This window comes from Sarcophilus harrisii, chromosome 3, assembly GCF_902635505.1.
Source record: "Sarcophilus harrisii chromosome 3, mSarHar1.11, whole genome shotgun sequence".
In the NCBI taxonomy this organism is placed as follows: Eukaryota; Metazoa; Chordata; class Mammalia; order Dasyuromorphia; family Dasyuridae; genus Sarcophilus; species Sarcophilus harrisii.
In genome coordinates this window covers 568,249,277-568,265,322 of record NC_045428.1, presented here as the reverse complement: position 1 = coordinate 568,265,322, position 16,046 = coordinate 568,249,277, and the positions used below count along the sequence as shown (strand labels likewise).

Genomic DNA, 16,046 nt, shown 5'->3' with positions numbered 1-16,046 from the left:
TTCCTCCTCTTCTTTTCTCTCTCATTCCTTTCTCTCCTCCTCTTTCTCTTTTCATCTCTCAGATCCTCTTTCCACCCCTCCTTTTCTCCTCCTCTTCCTTGCTCTTCATTCCTCTCCCCCTCCCCCTTTCCTTTTGATTATTCTCGCCCTCCCCGGCCCCTCCTCTTCCCGCTGCTCCCGCCCGCCCAGGTGGCGCCGAGGACTGGCGGGGCGGAGCGAGCGGCCTTTACGACGCTGTCGTGGCTGCGGCGGCTTCGGCGGAGGCGGAGGCGGCTTCGGCGGAGGCGGAGGCGGCGGCTGGGCGTGCGGGTGCAGGTCGGTGCGGTGCGTTGCGTTGCGGCCGGCACGTTTGGCGACCGCGGCTGGGAGACAGACGCGTGGACGTGTGGCGGCGGCGCTGCTGGAACCTGTCAGCGGCTCGGCTCGGGCTGCGCGGGGCGAGGAGCGGGCTGCGTGCGTGCGGGCTGCGGGCTGCGGGCGGGCGGCGCCCCGCGGGCCATGCTGCTCACGGTGTACTGTGTGCGGAGGGACCTCTCCGAGGTCACCTTCTCCCTTCAGGTTGACGCCGACTTTGAGCTGCACAACTTCCGCGCGCTCTGCGAGCTCGAGTCCGGCATCCCCGCGGCGGAGAGCCAGGTGAGCTGGGGGAGGGGGGAGGGAGGGAGGAGGGAGGGAGAGGCCCCCTCCCTCACTTTTAGGAGTAGCCGCAGCCTTTTCCCCCTGACACCCCCTTTTACAGAGGTAAAGACTGAGGCCGCAGCAGGGCCTTCGGTTCCAGATTCACGGCTCCTGCAGCTCTCCCTCCACTGCTCGAGCTCTCCTCGGTGCCCCCAGCGTCCAGCTCGTTCTCCCTTCCCAAGCCTGCGGAGTTGGGTTTCCATCTCGCCCCATCTCTGCCGAACCCATTTGCTGGATTCCCGCTTCCTGCTTCTCCTTAGAAATAACAATTTTGAGCAAAGTAACAGATCGCAGGCTACAATAACTTTCTTACTTTACAGAAGGAGAAACTAAGACTCAAGAGAAAGAAAAACTGTAACTTGACTAAGGTCACAGTAATTAAGTAGCAGATAGAGGCTGGATTCAAATCCTCATCCGATGACCCCCAATTCAGGCTCTTTATCATTATAGAATGTTGAAATCCTTCATTCAGTTTATCAAAAAGTGAGAAAGTTCCTGCCGTAATAGAAGGATATTACTATTAAAGATGTACTAGAGAAGAGTCTACTAAATATAGCAAGACAAAGGACCTGGGTTCAAATTTCTGCCTTTTAAACTTAAGCTACTCACCTGTCTCCCAGGGCCTCAATTTCCTTCTCTAATTCGAGGGAGTTGATTTAAGTAATCTAACGATTCGTCAAGTCTAAAGATGTGATCCGAGGAGTTTCTATCCCCAAAACACTTTGCTTGTTGGTGACCATGTGACCATGGCAGTCACTTAAATCCTCTGAGCTTCCTTTCCTCGACGTGTACAGTGGTCAGCACGGCACGAGGGAGATGCTAGCTTCGTTACCTCAGGATTGTTGGGAGATTGTTTCATAAAGACATAAATCTCTTGAGGCTTGCTTTGTGTCTTGTGGCCTGGGTAACTGATGGCATTATCTTCTCTGAGCAGTTCTTCTTTAAAAAAAAAAAATAGAAACTTCAATCGTTTTTATCCCTCTGGCTCTGCTAGTTAGTACCTGTGTAACTGGGCAAACCATTTGGGCTTTTTTTTTTTAATTTGTAAAATAAAGGGGCTGAGTGGGGGTGGTAGCTTCAAATCCTGTTATTTTATGGAATTTAATAGCTCCTCGGTATGGTATGCTTAGTTTTCTGGCTTCTGCATATTTGCTTTATAAGTATTTGTTTTGTAAATCTTTTTTTCTCCTTTAACCAGAGGAGAGGCTGGGTAGCTTCTAGTGACATTTAAAATTTTAATTAACACTGGGATTGCCACTAGTCCACTGAACTGTCTTGCCCAACATTTAGCAACTGTAACTGTATAGAAAGGAAACCTTAATTTAGGAATCCGTGAACTTAAAAAAAAATTGTATCTATTTTAATTCTCTTTCCAATCCTCTGTCTTTTATATTATGTATTTTAAAACCATCTGAGAAGAAAACTATAGGTTTCACCAGAAACAAAAGATTGATCTCTCTGTATATAATTTTCTTCCCTCAGTGTCCCTAAAATCCTGTACTATACTTAGTTAAATATTTTAATAGAGTCAAAGTATTATTTCAGATTAATCACAGTTGAATTTACTCATAAGCTCATTAGTGTCATTGATGCATTTCTGAAATTGTTCTTTAAATTTTTGCCTAATGAAGCCAAATTTTCTGTTCTCCTGGATTATATTAAACAACTATGTCAATATTTAGTTCAGAGGACAAACATAAATCCACTTTGTAGACTTTAGCACTTTGGCATAAAGTTGTATAAAAGGGCAGTTCCTTTTATACAATGGTATGCTAAAGTACTAAAGTATGTTTTAAAGAACTCTCTAATAGATAACCTGATTTAATTTGAGCAGCAAGAATTAGATAAAGTGGATTATTGCTTTCCAAGAGTCTCTTTCAAATACAAAATATGGCTAGATTGCCCCACACACAAGAGGCTGATTTACCTTTTTTTTTTTTTGGACTTGAGGTAAAGGTACCTTCATTAGAAGGTTGGCAGAAGATTTAAAATGGTTAAATGTAGGTTGAGAATGATAAATGTCTAAAACAGTTTCAGGGTTATGTTTCTCCAGATGAGATGGCTGTACCTGATTAAAAGGAAGAGCTTTACTAAATGATCAAATTGGAAGAAGACCATATTCTGTAGCCAGAGTAAATAGAAATAAAGTACTTTTTGTTATAATTGATAACTTCAGGATTAGACAACTTTAGACCAAATTCCTTCCTTGTTCATCATCCTGACTTCTGATGGTATTTTGGTTTTAGGTGAACCAAGTTAGTCAGTCTCTGGAAATGTAAAGTAACCAAGGTTTCTAGAGACCAGACCTATGCTTCCCAACTAACTATAAACACCTTCTGTTTTTCAAGTTTGTTGTGCTGGCTGCCTTGTAACCTGATGACCCAGTATCTATTTTAGGATGTTGGGTGGTCCTCTTTCATTTGCATTGCCCATCAATCAGGAACATCCTAGACACTGAGTCATTTCCTTTCAAATTTTAAAAGCAAACCACTCCAGAATGTACCTTCTGTCTCCTTGGGTCCTTTCTTCCTTCTTCTGCTTCCTATTTTCTCTTTAATTTTTTTCCTCACATCTTCCTCCCTCTGAGTATTCATTTCTCTGCAAAGTGCTCTACAATAATATCTTTCACTTTTACTCCATGTCTCTTCTTATAGATGGATTAGTCTTAGCCCTCTATCCTCCGTTTAAACATTTGGCATTTTGTAATCTTAATTTATTTCAGATTATGGCAATTCCATGGCTGGAGTGAGCCCCTCACATTTAGAGGAGAAATTGTTTTGCATGTGATTAAATTGGGCTGGGCATCCAGGGTGGGCCAGGAAACCAGTCATCAGTTCTGTTTCATTCTTTGATACTGATTTGCTTGGTTAATCTAACAGTTTTTAGAATTTAAGCTACATTTTGATGTCCCTATATGCTAAAGCACATTATATAGTAACTTATCTCTACAGGTAACATAAAGCTAATTATGCTGAGTACCAGATAATGATAATTACTGTCTATAATGCTAGACTGTAGCCTTCTACACAGCAAGACTTTAAGATTATGAAAACAGTATTTCAGACTATGGGAATTTAGAAAAAATTACTACTGTCTATTGAAGACTGTTTTGGTATGGTTGTACATATTAATTTTTTAAACTTCCTATTATGTGATCAAATGTTTATTTGGCGATTCTTTTAGTACAGATACAGTATGAAAAATTACTTAAGACTTTACAGCTACATTGAGGCCCAGAGAAGCTTTGTTAGTAATAATTTAATGCTGGCATGCAATATTATGACTTTTGTTAATTTAAAAATTCCACCCAGGGATGAAAAAAATAGTTGCTATCTCTTTTGTATAAAGGACTGTAGAGTTTGATTAGCTGGTCTAATTTCAAATGTTAATTACAGATTAGAACTTGTTCTCTTGGGTCCCCTCCTCCTCTAGAGTGATTATTAGGCAGTTTTTGCCAGTCCTGTAGATGAGCTGTTTAGTTATAGAAGCTTCCCTGTTGTATCTTCTTAGCGGTAACAAAACTTTATTTTGAGCAGCTATGGAATAATATGGCTTAGATACAGTTATCACTAAGACACAAAAGTTCTACTCAGATCGGTAGGATTGTTTCACATACCACTGACTTGGAACCACTAGTCTGAATATCATGGATCAGAAAAATCACAAAATGGATTTATAATTCTAGCATCTTGCCTATTAAGGAATCTTCTGATGTTATAAGGTACCTTCTCAAGCTTATATTTCCACCCATTCAGTTTTCTATCTTTAAGGGCCAAGCTTATTTAAGATGGTTTGAAAGTTCATACCCCAGACCCTGCCTTGGCTTTCTCAGATGCTGCATTTAAGAATCCAATAAACAATGTCTCAATGCATTTCAGGCAGCTGCCTCTTGGATTTATCACCCTTAGTTTTTAGGAAGGTTTATAAAACTTAGTATAAGCAATTTTAGGGATATCTCCTAAACTTGAGTTGCATCTCTGTAACTGTTGGAAGAGAAGCAGACCCTTTACATTTATAAGTCTGAGTTTATTCCAGTCAAGTCCATAGTTTCCTTTCTTAATTACTAATGTGATTATAAATGTGAGGGGCTCACTCCCCCCCCCCCCCCCCAAAAAAAAAAAAAAAAAAACTGGTGGCTGTAGTGTAGTTTGTTCTGTGAGAAGCCGATGTAAGGAGCCTGGTGCTCTCTGTACCCATTGCAGTGTTTCCATTTTGCAAGTCAAAGACGAGAGCACCAGCAGCATGGGAGTTAAAGGGGAACCTACAGAGTTACTGTAGTTTTGCATTGTACAGCAGTCATTGGATAGGAGGAAAGGAGGAGGAATGAATTTGCTTTGTGTTAATTTTGTTTGTATCAAATTTACTGTAATATGAATTAGAAGGGCCATCCTCCTTTCTCTCCTCCCCCCCCCCCCCCCCCCCCCCCCCCCCCCCCCCCCCAACCTAAAACTGTAAGGTCTTGTGAGGAAAGTAAGTGCACCACCTGGACTTTTAAGCTACTTGAGACTAGGGACATGGTTTTGCTTTTTATCCCCAGTGCTTTATACATTGCCCAATCCCTGCAGTCATGTTGATAAATGTGTTTTGGTAATAATGGTAAAGTCCCAAACCACTCCCCTTATGATTATTTCAGCTATGCCAGCTCTTTGGTGATTTATAAAATTTGAACAATTATCTCCTGGGAACCACGTTGAAATCACAAATCCGAGTCCAGAAAGAAAAATCTAGCTCATGGTTGATGTGGGAAGTAATAGCTAACATTTTGTTATTCAGTTGAATGTCAGTCATTCAGTAAGCAGCTATTAAACACTAGGCACTGTGATAAGTCCTGAATGTTTTCTAGGGTTTTTGTTTGTTTAGTCTTACATCATCTCATAGAGTCTTAGGCTTGTAAAGGGGCCTCTTTTGGGGGATTTTTTGTTTTGTTTTTCAGTTTTGTAAGTGCACTTGAAGGGCTTGGAATTCCCCTTTTATTCTGTGCATCTAGAGCAGTCTGACCTCCTTCCTGGGACACAGAGCCCTGTTTTACTCTAAGGTCTGATTCTGAATGTGCCGCATTGAGGATGAAGACTCCATATTCCTGGATGGGGCCGTCAGGTCCTTTGGAGTGAAATTATATTTTCACTCTTATTTAAATATGAGAATTCTGGACCTGGAGGGAAGACACGAACTGAGTTCAAATTTGGAGAGTTACAGTACAAGTTTTATGCCTCAGAGTTAAGTTACTTAACCTCTCTGCTTCAGTTTTATTCATTTTGATCCTTGGGATCATAACAGCACCTATCTCCCAGGGTGGTTGTGAGGATAAAATGAGATAACACTAGTGAAGTGCTTCAGCACAGTGCCTGACACATAGTAAGCACTATATGAATGCTAATTGCTGTTATCATTGTTATTTCATTACATTGTTTCACCTTTTCTATGTTGATAGACATTTACTTCTGTACTTAAGGCTGAGGATCATTAAAAAAAAAAATACTTGGAGCTTATTAGTCTGCTTCTTACTGAATCCTTCAGCTCTACTTGATCTGTTTGGAAGGCCCACTAGTTTATCATCTGAGATGGAAGTGCTACTGATAGAACTTGGGTGGGTAGGGAAAGAGGGGAAGTACAGATCGGGACAAAAGATTACTTATTGAATGATATTCAGATGATATAATGTTGATACAGTTACCATTGCCAGAAGGAGTTGCTTCCATATTGTAGCTTAATTTGGAAACAAGCCCAGCCTTGTATCCACTGGTTTAGAAACGTCGTAGGAAGGTAAGGATTGCTAGTCTTTGTTCTCGCTACGCGGTTGGGGGGCCTCAGCACTAAATCAATTCTCCCTTTGCAGATCGTCTATGCGGAGAGGCCTCTCACTGACAACCACAGATCGCTGGCTTCATATGGCTTGAAAGATGGGGACGTAGTAATTTTGAGACAGAAGGAGAATGCAGAACTTCTTCGTCCTTCCATTCAGTTCCCAAGTGAGTTACCTTTGTGTACAAGGAGGGAGGTGGGAAGGGCGGGGCAGGGCAGTCTGCAGGGGTCAGCCAACCTCCTTAGTCTTTCTGTAAGGAAGGAGGCCTTCCTGGGTGACATCATCCCCTGCTCAGTCTAACTTTGGTTTTCCCCATCTTTGTGCCCATGCCGTTACCCCGGGCCTTACTTATCTCAGTTTGGTGCCTCAATATCCACCATTATAAAAGTAATGGATAGCGCTTTAAGAATGTGACTGGTTTTTCTTTGGTTGCTCCTATGGGCCTATGGAGCAGGTGGTTGGTGAAGACTTATTGTGTGCCTTGACAGGCCTCTGCTGAGAGATTGGGTTGCAAAGAAAGATCAGGCTCCCTGCCCTCAAGGAGCTTACAGCCTAAGGAGGGAGACAAGATACAGCTTTGTTTATTGAAGGCACTTATGGTGTAAATTGAAAAGTCTAATGAGAGGGAAGACATTAGCAATGGGAGGAGGGGGGAGCCAGGCAAGGGCAGAAAGTGTCCCTTCCAGGTGGTCTGAGCCAAGTCTCAGAGGAGGCAGTAGAGGGATGAGGTGCAGTGCTTCTTTGGGAGGACCAGCAGGGAGGTCATTGTCATGGATCACAATAGAATAAGTAAAGTGTAAGAAGCCTGGAAGGACAGGAAGAGGTCAGATTGTGGAGGATTTGAAATGCCAAACAGCATTTATGTTTGATTCTTTCTGAGAGCGGGCTGACATTGTCTCATTTGATTCTCACAGTGGCACTGTACAGTCAAAAAGCCCAAGCTTGGCCTCTTGTATGATTGTGATGTGAGGTCACATGACTGACAGGTGGGGGATGTGGGGCTAGAACCCCTCACCCTTCCCAAATAATTGTAAGTCAGCTTCTCATCATTTGACACCACCTGTACTCATCAACAAGAAAGACACTCTCTGCTTCTCAGAAGCTATGTTCAGGGCTATCTGATGAACAGTTATTCTACCCTTTCACACAAAACCTTTCTTCCCCCAACTCCCCTCCTCACATCAGGTATCTCACAGGTATCACAGTATCTCACATCAGGGATTCTTTACAGGGATCCACAGACCCCCCACCTCCTCAGATTTCAGGAACCCTTCGAACTTGAATGGGGAAGAAATTAGATCCCTATTTTCACTAAACTCTAACTGAAATTTAACATTTCTTTCACTTATTTTAAAATATGACTGTGAACAATAAGTCTATAAGTTTCACCAAAGGCTGGCAAAGGGGTTGCCTGACATTGATGACCTTTAAGTTTGATCTGTCAGTCCCCTGGCTTCCCAAACTGATTGTAATTATGGTGGGTGTTTGTCTGATGGCAAGAGTGAGCACCTACTTAATTCTATGGGGTTTGTCCTATTTCTTACCTGAGCACAGTGGTAGAAATCAAAGTTTGAGATCCCTCCCTCGGAGTAGGGATATTAAAGAAGCTATTAGTATAGAGAAGGCAATATCCATATTTGAAGCATCCAGATTGCTCAGTTTTATAACATTCTCAAGTGACTTGAGGCTGGTCTTCTCATGTGCTGGCCAACTTTTCTTGATCTGGACAGAAAACCCCTCATCATGCCTCAGAGCATAGCAACCCTTTTTTTTTTTTTTCAACTTGCAAGAGTCATTGCTGCTGAGACTTGGAGGAAGTTCAGTGTGCTTAAAGGAAGCAGCTGACTGAGGCTTTTTCCAGTTTGATTTGATATTCCTTGGGTTCCAGGAAGCCACTGGCTGAGTTTGTTTGATGCTTTTGTGAGCAAATAAAAATAAAATGTAACTTAATTTTCATTAGTCCATAATCCTAGCTAACGGGTTGCTGAGGATGACTAACACGTCTGTGTTATTGATAAGTACTTTTGAACTATATATATGGTCTTGTGGAAGCTAACCTTTATGTTCTAGCCAGCGTACAGGAACCTCTTGCTATTTTCTAAGATCTTGATTTTTCTGGAGGTTCCAAAAACAACCAAACCAACAAGACAAACCTGGGTTATTTGTTTTTTGGGGTTTTTTTTTTTTTTTTTTAAGAACTGCCTTTCTTTGAATGTATCTCAATAGGGTGTGGCCAAAATGGAAAGAAGTCTCCTTGTCCCAGGCTAGAAAGCTTATACATGTTCTACTAATTAGCATAGGCAGGAGAGATAATGAACTTATCTTACAAGAGCTGGGGTCACTCTTGCCAGCTCTCTCCTCCCCCCTTTTCATTGGTAAATTCTCATTGGGCCCAGGCAGAAAGTCTGCTGATGGGTGTGGTTACATGAGCTCACGCCAGGGGGAGGAGGTTTACCAACTCTTTCTCTGCCAGATTTGAAAAGCACATGAGCATTAGTTGGAGCCCTGTCCTCAAGACTACTCTTGTGTAGAACAAGTCACAACATATTTGAGCTTTGATTTCCTAAGCTGCAAAATTCAATAAACATTTATTAAATACTTACAGCATGTAAGACACTGTCTATACAAATTGGAAAAATAACACAGTCCCTACTCCCTGAAGGATGCATGATGTGTTCACAACTAAATATTATATAACATAAATGTGATGGATTAGAAGAGGGATTGGCAATGTGCTGTGAGAAGTTTGTGGAGGGAGAAATGAAGGGAGACTTTTCATGGACTAGTTGGAGGCAAGTAAGGAAGAGAGGTTTCAGTAGGTACAGATGCATGCTTATTTATTCCCTTGGGAAATCACTGGAACATAATTGAGATGGGAGAAAACAGACTTAATTTTCTTGTAACTTAGGGACCATAAAGGAAAAGCTGGGACAGGTAGTCTGGAGCCAGCTTTGTCTTGAGGGTTTTGGATATCAGAATTAGTAGTTTAAGCTGAACCACTAGAGATGGGACTTGACATTTGGAGCTGTGCATTAAATGCACTGCTTCGGCAGTAGGTAGATCGAAAGGAAAATAGATTAGAAATAAGAACACTACTCTGAGTAGTCTGCTAGTACTTCTGGACCACTGCAGACTACTCAGAGAAGTGAAGATTCAAGATGCAACAGGATCTTCGGTGAGAGAGAGAGTTGTTCCACATAACTCTGAGGTTATGAGTGACCAATGGGTAGGGAAACCTTCAATAGAAAAAAAGAAATTGGGAAAGGGTCAAATTTAGAGGGGGAAGATGGGGAGCTCAACTTAATCATGTGAAGTAAGTCATCCAGGTGACGGCTCTCTGCCAAGCAGCTAGAAATATGAGGCATATCCATTTTTAGACATGGCCAGTGTGAGAATTTGCTTGACTATGCAGAATGTTTTTCTCTTTAATTTGAGGGTTAGGAGACGGAAAATTAAGGAGGGTTGAGGAAGTACTGCCAAAAAAAAGAATTCATTGAGACCTTTAAAAGAAAAATACAAAGGAAATTATGGAAAACCAGAAGGAATCACAAACAAGCAGGATAGCTTTGAAAGTTACATGCTGAATTTATTACATACTTAAAAAGAAAAGCCAAATATACTTACTAGAGATTGGCTGTTTCATGTACAATCTTCTTCTGGAAATACTGGTTTTATTTTTTTGAATTTATAGTAAAAAAAAAAAAACTTCAAAAAAAGGAAAAGAGATATGGAACTGATTCTTGATAAACAAATATAAGAAACCATCTGCTTAGAGGTTTTAAATCTAGGGAGACAGAGAGAAAGGAAAAGAGGCTCTAAGATAAAAGAAGCTTGATGACATGGATATTAAAGGTTTAGGATGAAGAGAAGAATGAGAGTACATTGTCTTAGTATTTGAAGGAAAGTGATGGGTCATAGTGTCTTGTGCCACAAAGAGGTCAAGGAGGAGGAAGACAGAAAATAGGCCATTGGATTTCCCAAGAGAGAACTCTTTTAGTGACCTTGGAGAGAAATGTTTTCGTAGAAAATCCTGCTTATATTCTGTACTTCCCTTGACTCTTGATGGAAATGAGTGAGATCATAAGTTGCCTTTAGATAATTTCATTTAACCCCCAAAGACTAATGTAGTTAGTCTGTAGTTTTGTGTTTTATTGTTTTTTAGAAAATGTTTACATTAGAAAAAAAGTGGATCTGAATTTAACTGGACCATACCACTCTTATCCATGATTTGAGGGAAAAAACTTTGGTTTTTTTTGAACTTTTAAAAGGGGGAGGGGATGTTACCTTTAATTAATATTATCTGTGTAAAGTATCTTCACCATTGTCTCCTTTTTCTGCTCATAAAATGCAGCTGATTGCTACCCTCTGACTTTCCCAAGCCAGTAAGGAAATCTAGCCCAGACTTGCAAAATTTATCACCTAACAACTTTGTTTCTTTTTGCCAATTAGAATATTCTATGTGTCTGGACTTTTTTAGGCAGGAGGGACGAACCCAGGATTTTGCCCAGGGCCACATCTTAGGTGTAATGAGGATCCACAGTGTAATTACTTTTTTTAAAAAATTCCATGTGTTTGCTGAGGGAACTATGTGAAAAGAACCCCTCCTCGTGAGTAATTTTGAAACAATAGTTCCCAGATCACAATTTATGTCTTTGTTCTCTTGTCACCTAAACAATATCATTGACCTGGATTCTCTGCACCAGAGAAGTGGCTGAGAGAAGGAGATATAGCATCAGGGTGGAAGGGCTCAGGCCACCCACTGTTGTAAGATCTTCCTTGGAATAGGCTGTTGCTGCATTTGTCTTGAGTTTTTTTTTTTTTCATGTCATCATTTGGTATAAACTTTGAAATCATTTCTCCTGACAGGCCTGCCCCGGATAGACTTCAGCAGCATAGCTGTGCCTGGCACCTCAGGCTCCCGATTGCACCATCAGCCAGCCCAGCAACCCCGCATATCCCCAGCAGACACCGCTTCATCCCCACAGGGCTTGGACAATCCAGCATTACTCCGAGACATGTTGCTTGCCAATCCTCACGAGCTTTCTCTGCTCAAGGAGCGAAACCCACCTCTGGCAGAAGCCCTGCTCAGTGGAGACCTTGGTAAGCCTGTATGGCTGTCACTGTGTTGAGCCAAACTCGGGGAAGGTTAGTTGTTGTGTTGGGCCTTATGTCCACTGTCAGCTTGGAGTCCTGAGCTGGCTGAAAATGGCTGAGTGGTATGGAGGCAAGTTGGAGCCAAAGTATCAAGGGACATGTTGTGGGTATTAAGCCTAGAGATCTTTTGTAATTGTCCATAGCAGATAACAGGTTTCAGTGGGGAAGCTTTTATGAAAACTCAGCCAGTAAGCCAGGGAGTGGCAATTAAAGTGGTTCTTCTGTCTTTTCCCAGTGCTCTTGAAAAGTGCTCTTTCTTGGTCAAGTTTGAGTTGGGCTCGTAACGGGTCTAGTCACTTGGAGTTTTATTGTTACCGGTGCCTGAGAAATTGAGTGAAATGGATAATCCTTTTTCTGACATCTGCCTAGTAATAAACCTTACCATTCCAAAAGGCATGTCTTGCAAAGATTATTCTATCAGACTTTATTTTACTTATGGTTTATATTTCTTTCCACTCTCACATTTGTGACACATTTTTTATGTACAATTTGCATTGATAAGAGCTCTTGTGATATTGAAATGCATGTTTAAGAGGAAAGTTTTATTTCTTGTGATGACATGACTCATTAACTGTTTGAGGTTACGCTAATGTGTTATAAAGGTTGCATGGCTAAAAAAATGTTAAGAAATGTCAGAGTGGGGATTCTGTAGTTAGAAACCACATACCATTTCTGATGAGCTTTCTGCCTACTGATGCTCACTCAGTATACTTACATAAAGTATATGCTGGCTGACAGTCATTTGCATTTAATTTCTCTGCTTTAGGATAGAGATTGTTAAAGAATAGAAACTATTAGTGATTTATATTATTTACAAGAAGAGAACCGGGCAGAGAACTCCAAGACAGTTAATCTGCCAGTAAATAGTTTCCCATTAATTTGCTCTGACTGTTCATTGTATCAGATTAGAGTTAAGTATGATTAAACTGTTATGTGAATAAATGATCTTGTTGAATGTTTGGCTTAAAGAAATAATTTTTATTGAAAGTTCTGATGTTATATGCTTAATTCAAGGCAGTGACTCGATTGAAATGAGCTCTCCAAATCATTGTAAATGTGCTCTTTGCATCTGTCTTCATGCCTTTTGAGAAGTTGTTAGGCACAATAACAAATGGTGGAAAGGCATAAAATTCCGTCAGCTTGGAGTTCGGTCGTTTATATATCTCATTTTTGCAGAGAAATTTACTAGGGTCCTGGTAGAACAACAACAAGACCGAGCCCGGAGGGAGCAAGAGAGGATCCGTCTCTTTGCTGCTGACCCTTTTGATCTGGAAGCTCAGGCCAAGATAGAAGAAGATATAAGGTAACAAACCACCTCGACCCAAGGAAAAGAAGGCTTTGTGCATAACTGGATTCTCAGACGACAAAAAAAAAAAATCTTACCTGAGGGGCTCTTTAGGGTCTCAGGGTTTGCCATAGAGGGATTCACCAGTCAGTCACCTTGGTTTCCAGGCCCGTTAGCCCCACTGTCTGATGCAACATCATAAAATTGTTTATTCTTTCATGATAATTTGACATTAACAACTTGAAGAATTTTCTTTCCATGATAATTCAAAAAGCAATTCTGACTAGTAGAGTGATGCTGAAATGATCAGATACAATATGTAGAAACAAACAGCTTTGAAAGACTTGAGAACTTGGATCGATGATTAAAAATCCTGAGTCCAGAGCCAGACAAGGAATCGATCCTCCATGGATGACAGAGGCATGGACTTAAATCTACAAAGAAATAAATGGGCTGGGACATGATCAGTTTGGGAATTTGTTTTACTGGGCAATGAATGTTTGTTATTAGAGGTTTGTTTTTTGTAATTTTGTTCAGTAATGGGTGCAGCAAAAGGGAGAAACAATAAATGCCTGTAAAACTTCAGCTGGGAATGCTCTGGGTCAATTAAATAGGCTTGTTTGACTTAAATCTCCTTCAGCAGGTTGTTTGTCTCCTTGTGATTTAGTTCAGGGCGTAAGCTTATTTATAGTAGAACAGCATCATTGCAAAAATGATGTTTTGGAGTCCTAAATCTATTTGGCTTCTATGCTTCCTGCTCTGCCCTCAGGGGATGGACTGTATGACAGGTTTCCTGCTCACATTTCTCTAGGGCCACATTATATTTGGGCATTTTATAGTCAGTTCCAAGATTTTATCGTGTCAGCCCTGTTAATTTAACCTCACAATCTCAATGCAAGAGTAGCTGTGTTCTTGCAGATTTCCGTGCTGTCCCCAGTGATGAAAATCAATCTGTACATTTGTCTGTCACTTGTCTGCCTCTGTGGCCCATGGCAGAGTTTATTCCTACTTTCTGTTTGAGCTTTATTCTAACAGAAGCAAAGACCAGTTTGAACAGTGCATTAAACCAGCACTTCATGTGACAAGGAAGTAGTTTCTAGATATTTCTATGAAAATTGAAGGTACATACTGCGTTACCATTAAGCGAGCAATATAAGGAATGTACGTGTCCTTTTGGTTCCAAACTTGATTTCTTGTCCCCATAAGCATTATCCCCAGTAAGTAGCTTTAAAAAACATCCCTGGCAAATAGACCAAGTGAAATGGGATTCATAGATGGCACTGTGGGAGGCCTCAGCTACCTACCAGTACCCTTGGAGGCCTAGGCTACTGAGGGCATGACCTGGCTTTTTTTTTTGCCAGCTACAAAACAGTGCTAACGGTTCCCTTGAAATGTCACCATGATGTTAGACTGTTGGAAAAAAAGAAAAGTGAGAGTAACCACAGATATCAGTAAGTCTCATATTGGTTCCCAGAGGAAAATTAAGACATCTCTTCCTTTAAAAAGGAAACCTTGTATGCTTTGAATAGCTTCCTGTATAGCATGCACAGAATAAGTGAATGACCAGTACTAGTTTGCAGGGGATTGTAGCAGGGCTTCATCTTTGTTCAATTAATACAAAGTCACCATTGTACAGCACACTTTGCTTTCTTTCTAAATTCCCTTCACAGACTTGGTTTTGTGAGGAGGCTATCTTATGTTGGCATGGCACCCATCAGATTGTGAGGATGTGCTACTGGGCTGGGGCTTAGGGTACTGAGGCACCATAAAATTTCATGGGAAATTCGAAAGATGGCACATCAAGTGTCTGGGATCCTCCATTCTCATCCTGCCCAAGAAATTGACTGTTTTATTACAGGGTGATCACTGCCCATTAGGTTCCTTCAATTCTAATATTTTCACAAAAGACTGGCACACTTGTAGCTCATCAGTTGCCTTAAAACATCCCCTTCTTACTTTGGGAGGACATGAATTGACCCATGGTCTGTCCAGAGCCATAAAGCTCTGTGCCATATTGAAATGCTCTTCTGCAGTATTTCCCAGGTGTTGTGGCTATGACTAGAACAGTTCATGATTTCATTAACTACAGCTACTTGAAGCATCCAGGTGTGAAGATTACAGAGGTGATGGCTGCAGTTGCTTTCCCCTTTGCAAGATTCTAAGATGCGGACTTGGTCTTTTCTATTCTTAGTATTTGGTCATTTGATTTGGAGCCTCTTCTGGCCACTGTGCAACTTGGAGGCTAAGGACAGTGGAGAAGTACTGGTTTGGGAAGCCGAAGACAACCCAACTTGTAGTTTCCCCCAAAGGCCCTTAAAGGCTTGTCATCATAAATAAATCACCAAGCCACACTAGGCTGAGCTCAGTTAATATGTCAGGTGAAGTTCCAAAGGCTACATGATCTTTCTTTTGTTGGAATTATGGTCTTGGGAGTAGCCATTAACTTTGACCCCAGATATTAGTCCTAGATACATTTCAGGCCACCTGACTGCAAAAATCAACCTACCTCCTACCATAGTCTGCAGCATTATTTTCTACAAAAGAAATAAGACATGGCCTCTTATGTAAATGACACTTTATCTTCAGATTATGAAGAGCTCTCTGTGAACAGCACGAATTTCAACTTTCTTAAGCAGCCACTGGATAAAAGTGTTCCTTTCTAAAGCCATGACTCAGCTGCTTATAACTAGCCTGCACTTGGGGGCAGAAGGAATGGGCAAATCTATTTTTTAACTGTTTTGTTTAAAACGCCTAGATTTTTATTAATGGAAATAATGCTCTTGGTACCTGATTTTGATTTGTTATAGGCAACAGAACATTGAGGAAAACATGACAATAGCTATGGAAGAAGCTCCCGAGAGCTTTGGCCAAGTAGTGATGCTTTATATTAACTGCAAAGTGAATGGACATCCTGTGAAAGCCTTTGTGGATTCAGGTGATACAGCATTCTATCATCTCTTTCCTGACCAGATATAACCGTGAAAAGGTTCTGGGTGATTGTCAACATTCAGGAAGTCCCGGGATGCTGGGGTACCTTGTATTTTGGGCACCACCGTTCCTTAAGCCTGCTAAAGGAATGTAGTTTGGGCATGTTCATATTATGGTCTGGGGCAAGCTGACATGTTT

The 16,046-nt window shown here is 41.2% G+C and overlaps 1 protein-coding gene across 2 annotated transcripts in view; it reads left to right on the top strand.

Annotated features, from left to right (window-relative positions):
* Positions 1-277: 277 nt before the first annotated feature.
* The window catches only part of DDI2 (DNA damage inducible 1 homolog 2), a 34,479-nt gene continuing 18,710 nt past the window's right edge, over positions 278-16,046 (top strand). The window contains exons 1-5 of one of the 2 annotated variants that reach the window (XM_031962810.1): positions 278-636; positions 6,515-6,647; positions 11,348-11,581; positions 12,812-12,938; positions 15,728-15,855. In XM_031962810.1, coding sequence (XP_031818670.1) covers positions 499-636; positions 6,515-6,647; positions 11,348-11,581; positions 12,812-12,938; positions 15,728-15,855 — 760 coding nt within the window. In that variant the 5' untranslated portion in view covers positions 278-498. The remainder of the gene's footprint in view (positions 637-6,514; positions 6,648-11,347; positions 11,582-12,811; positions 12,939-15,727; positions 15,856-16,046) is intronic. The other variant, XM_031962811.1, reaches the window with a different exon arrangement.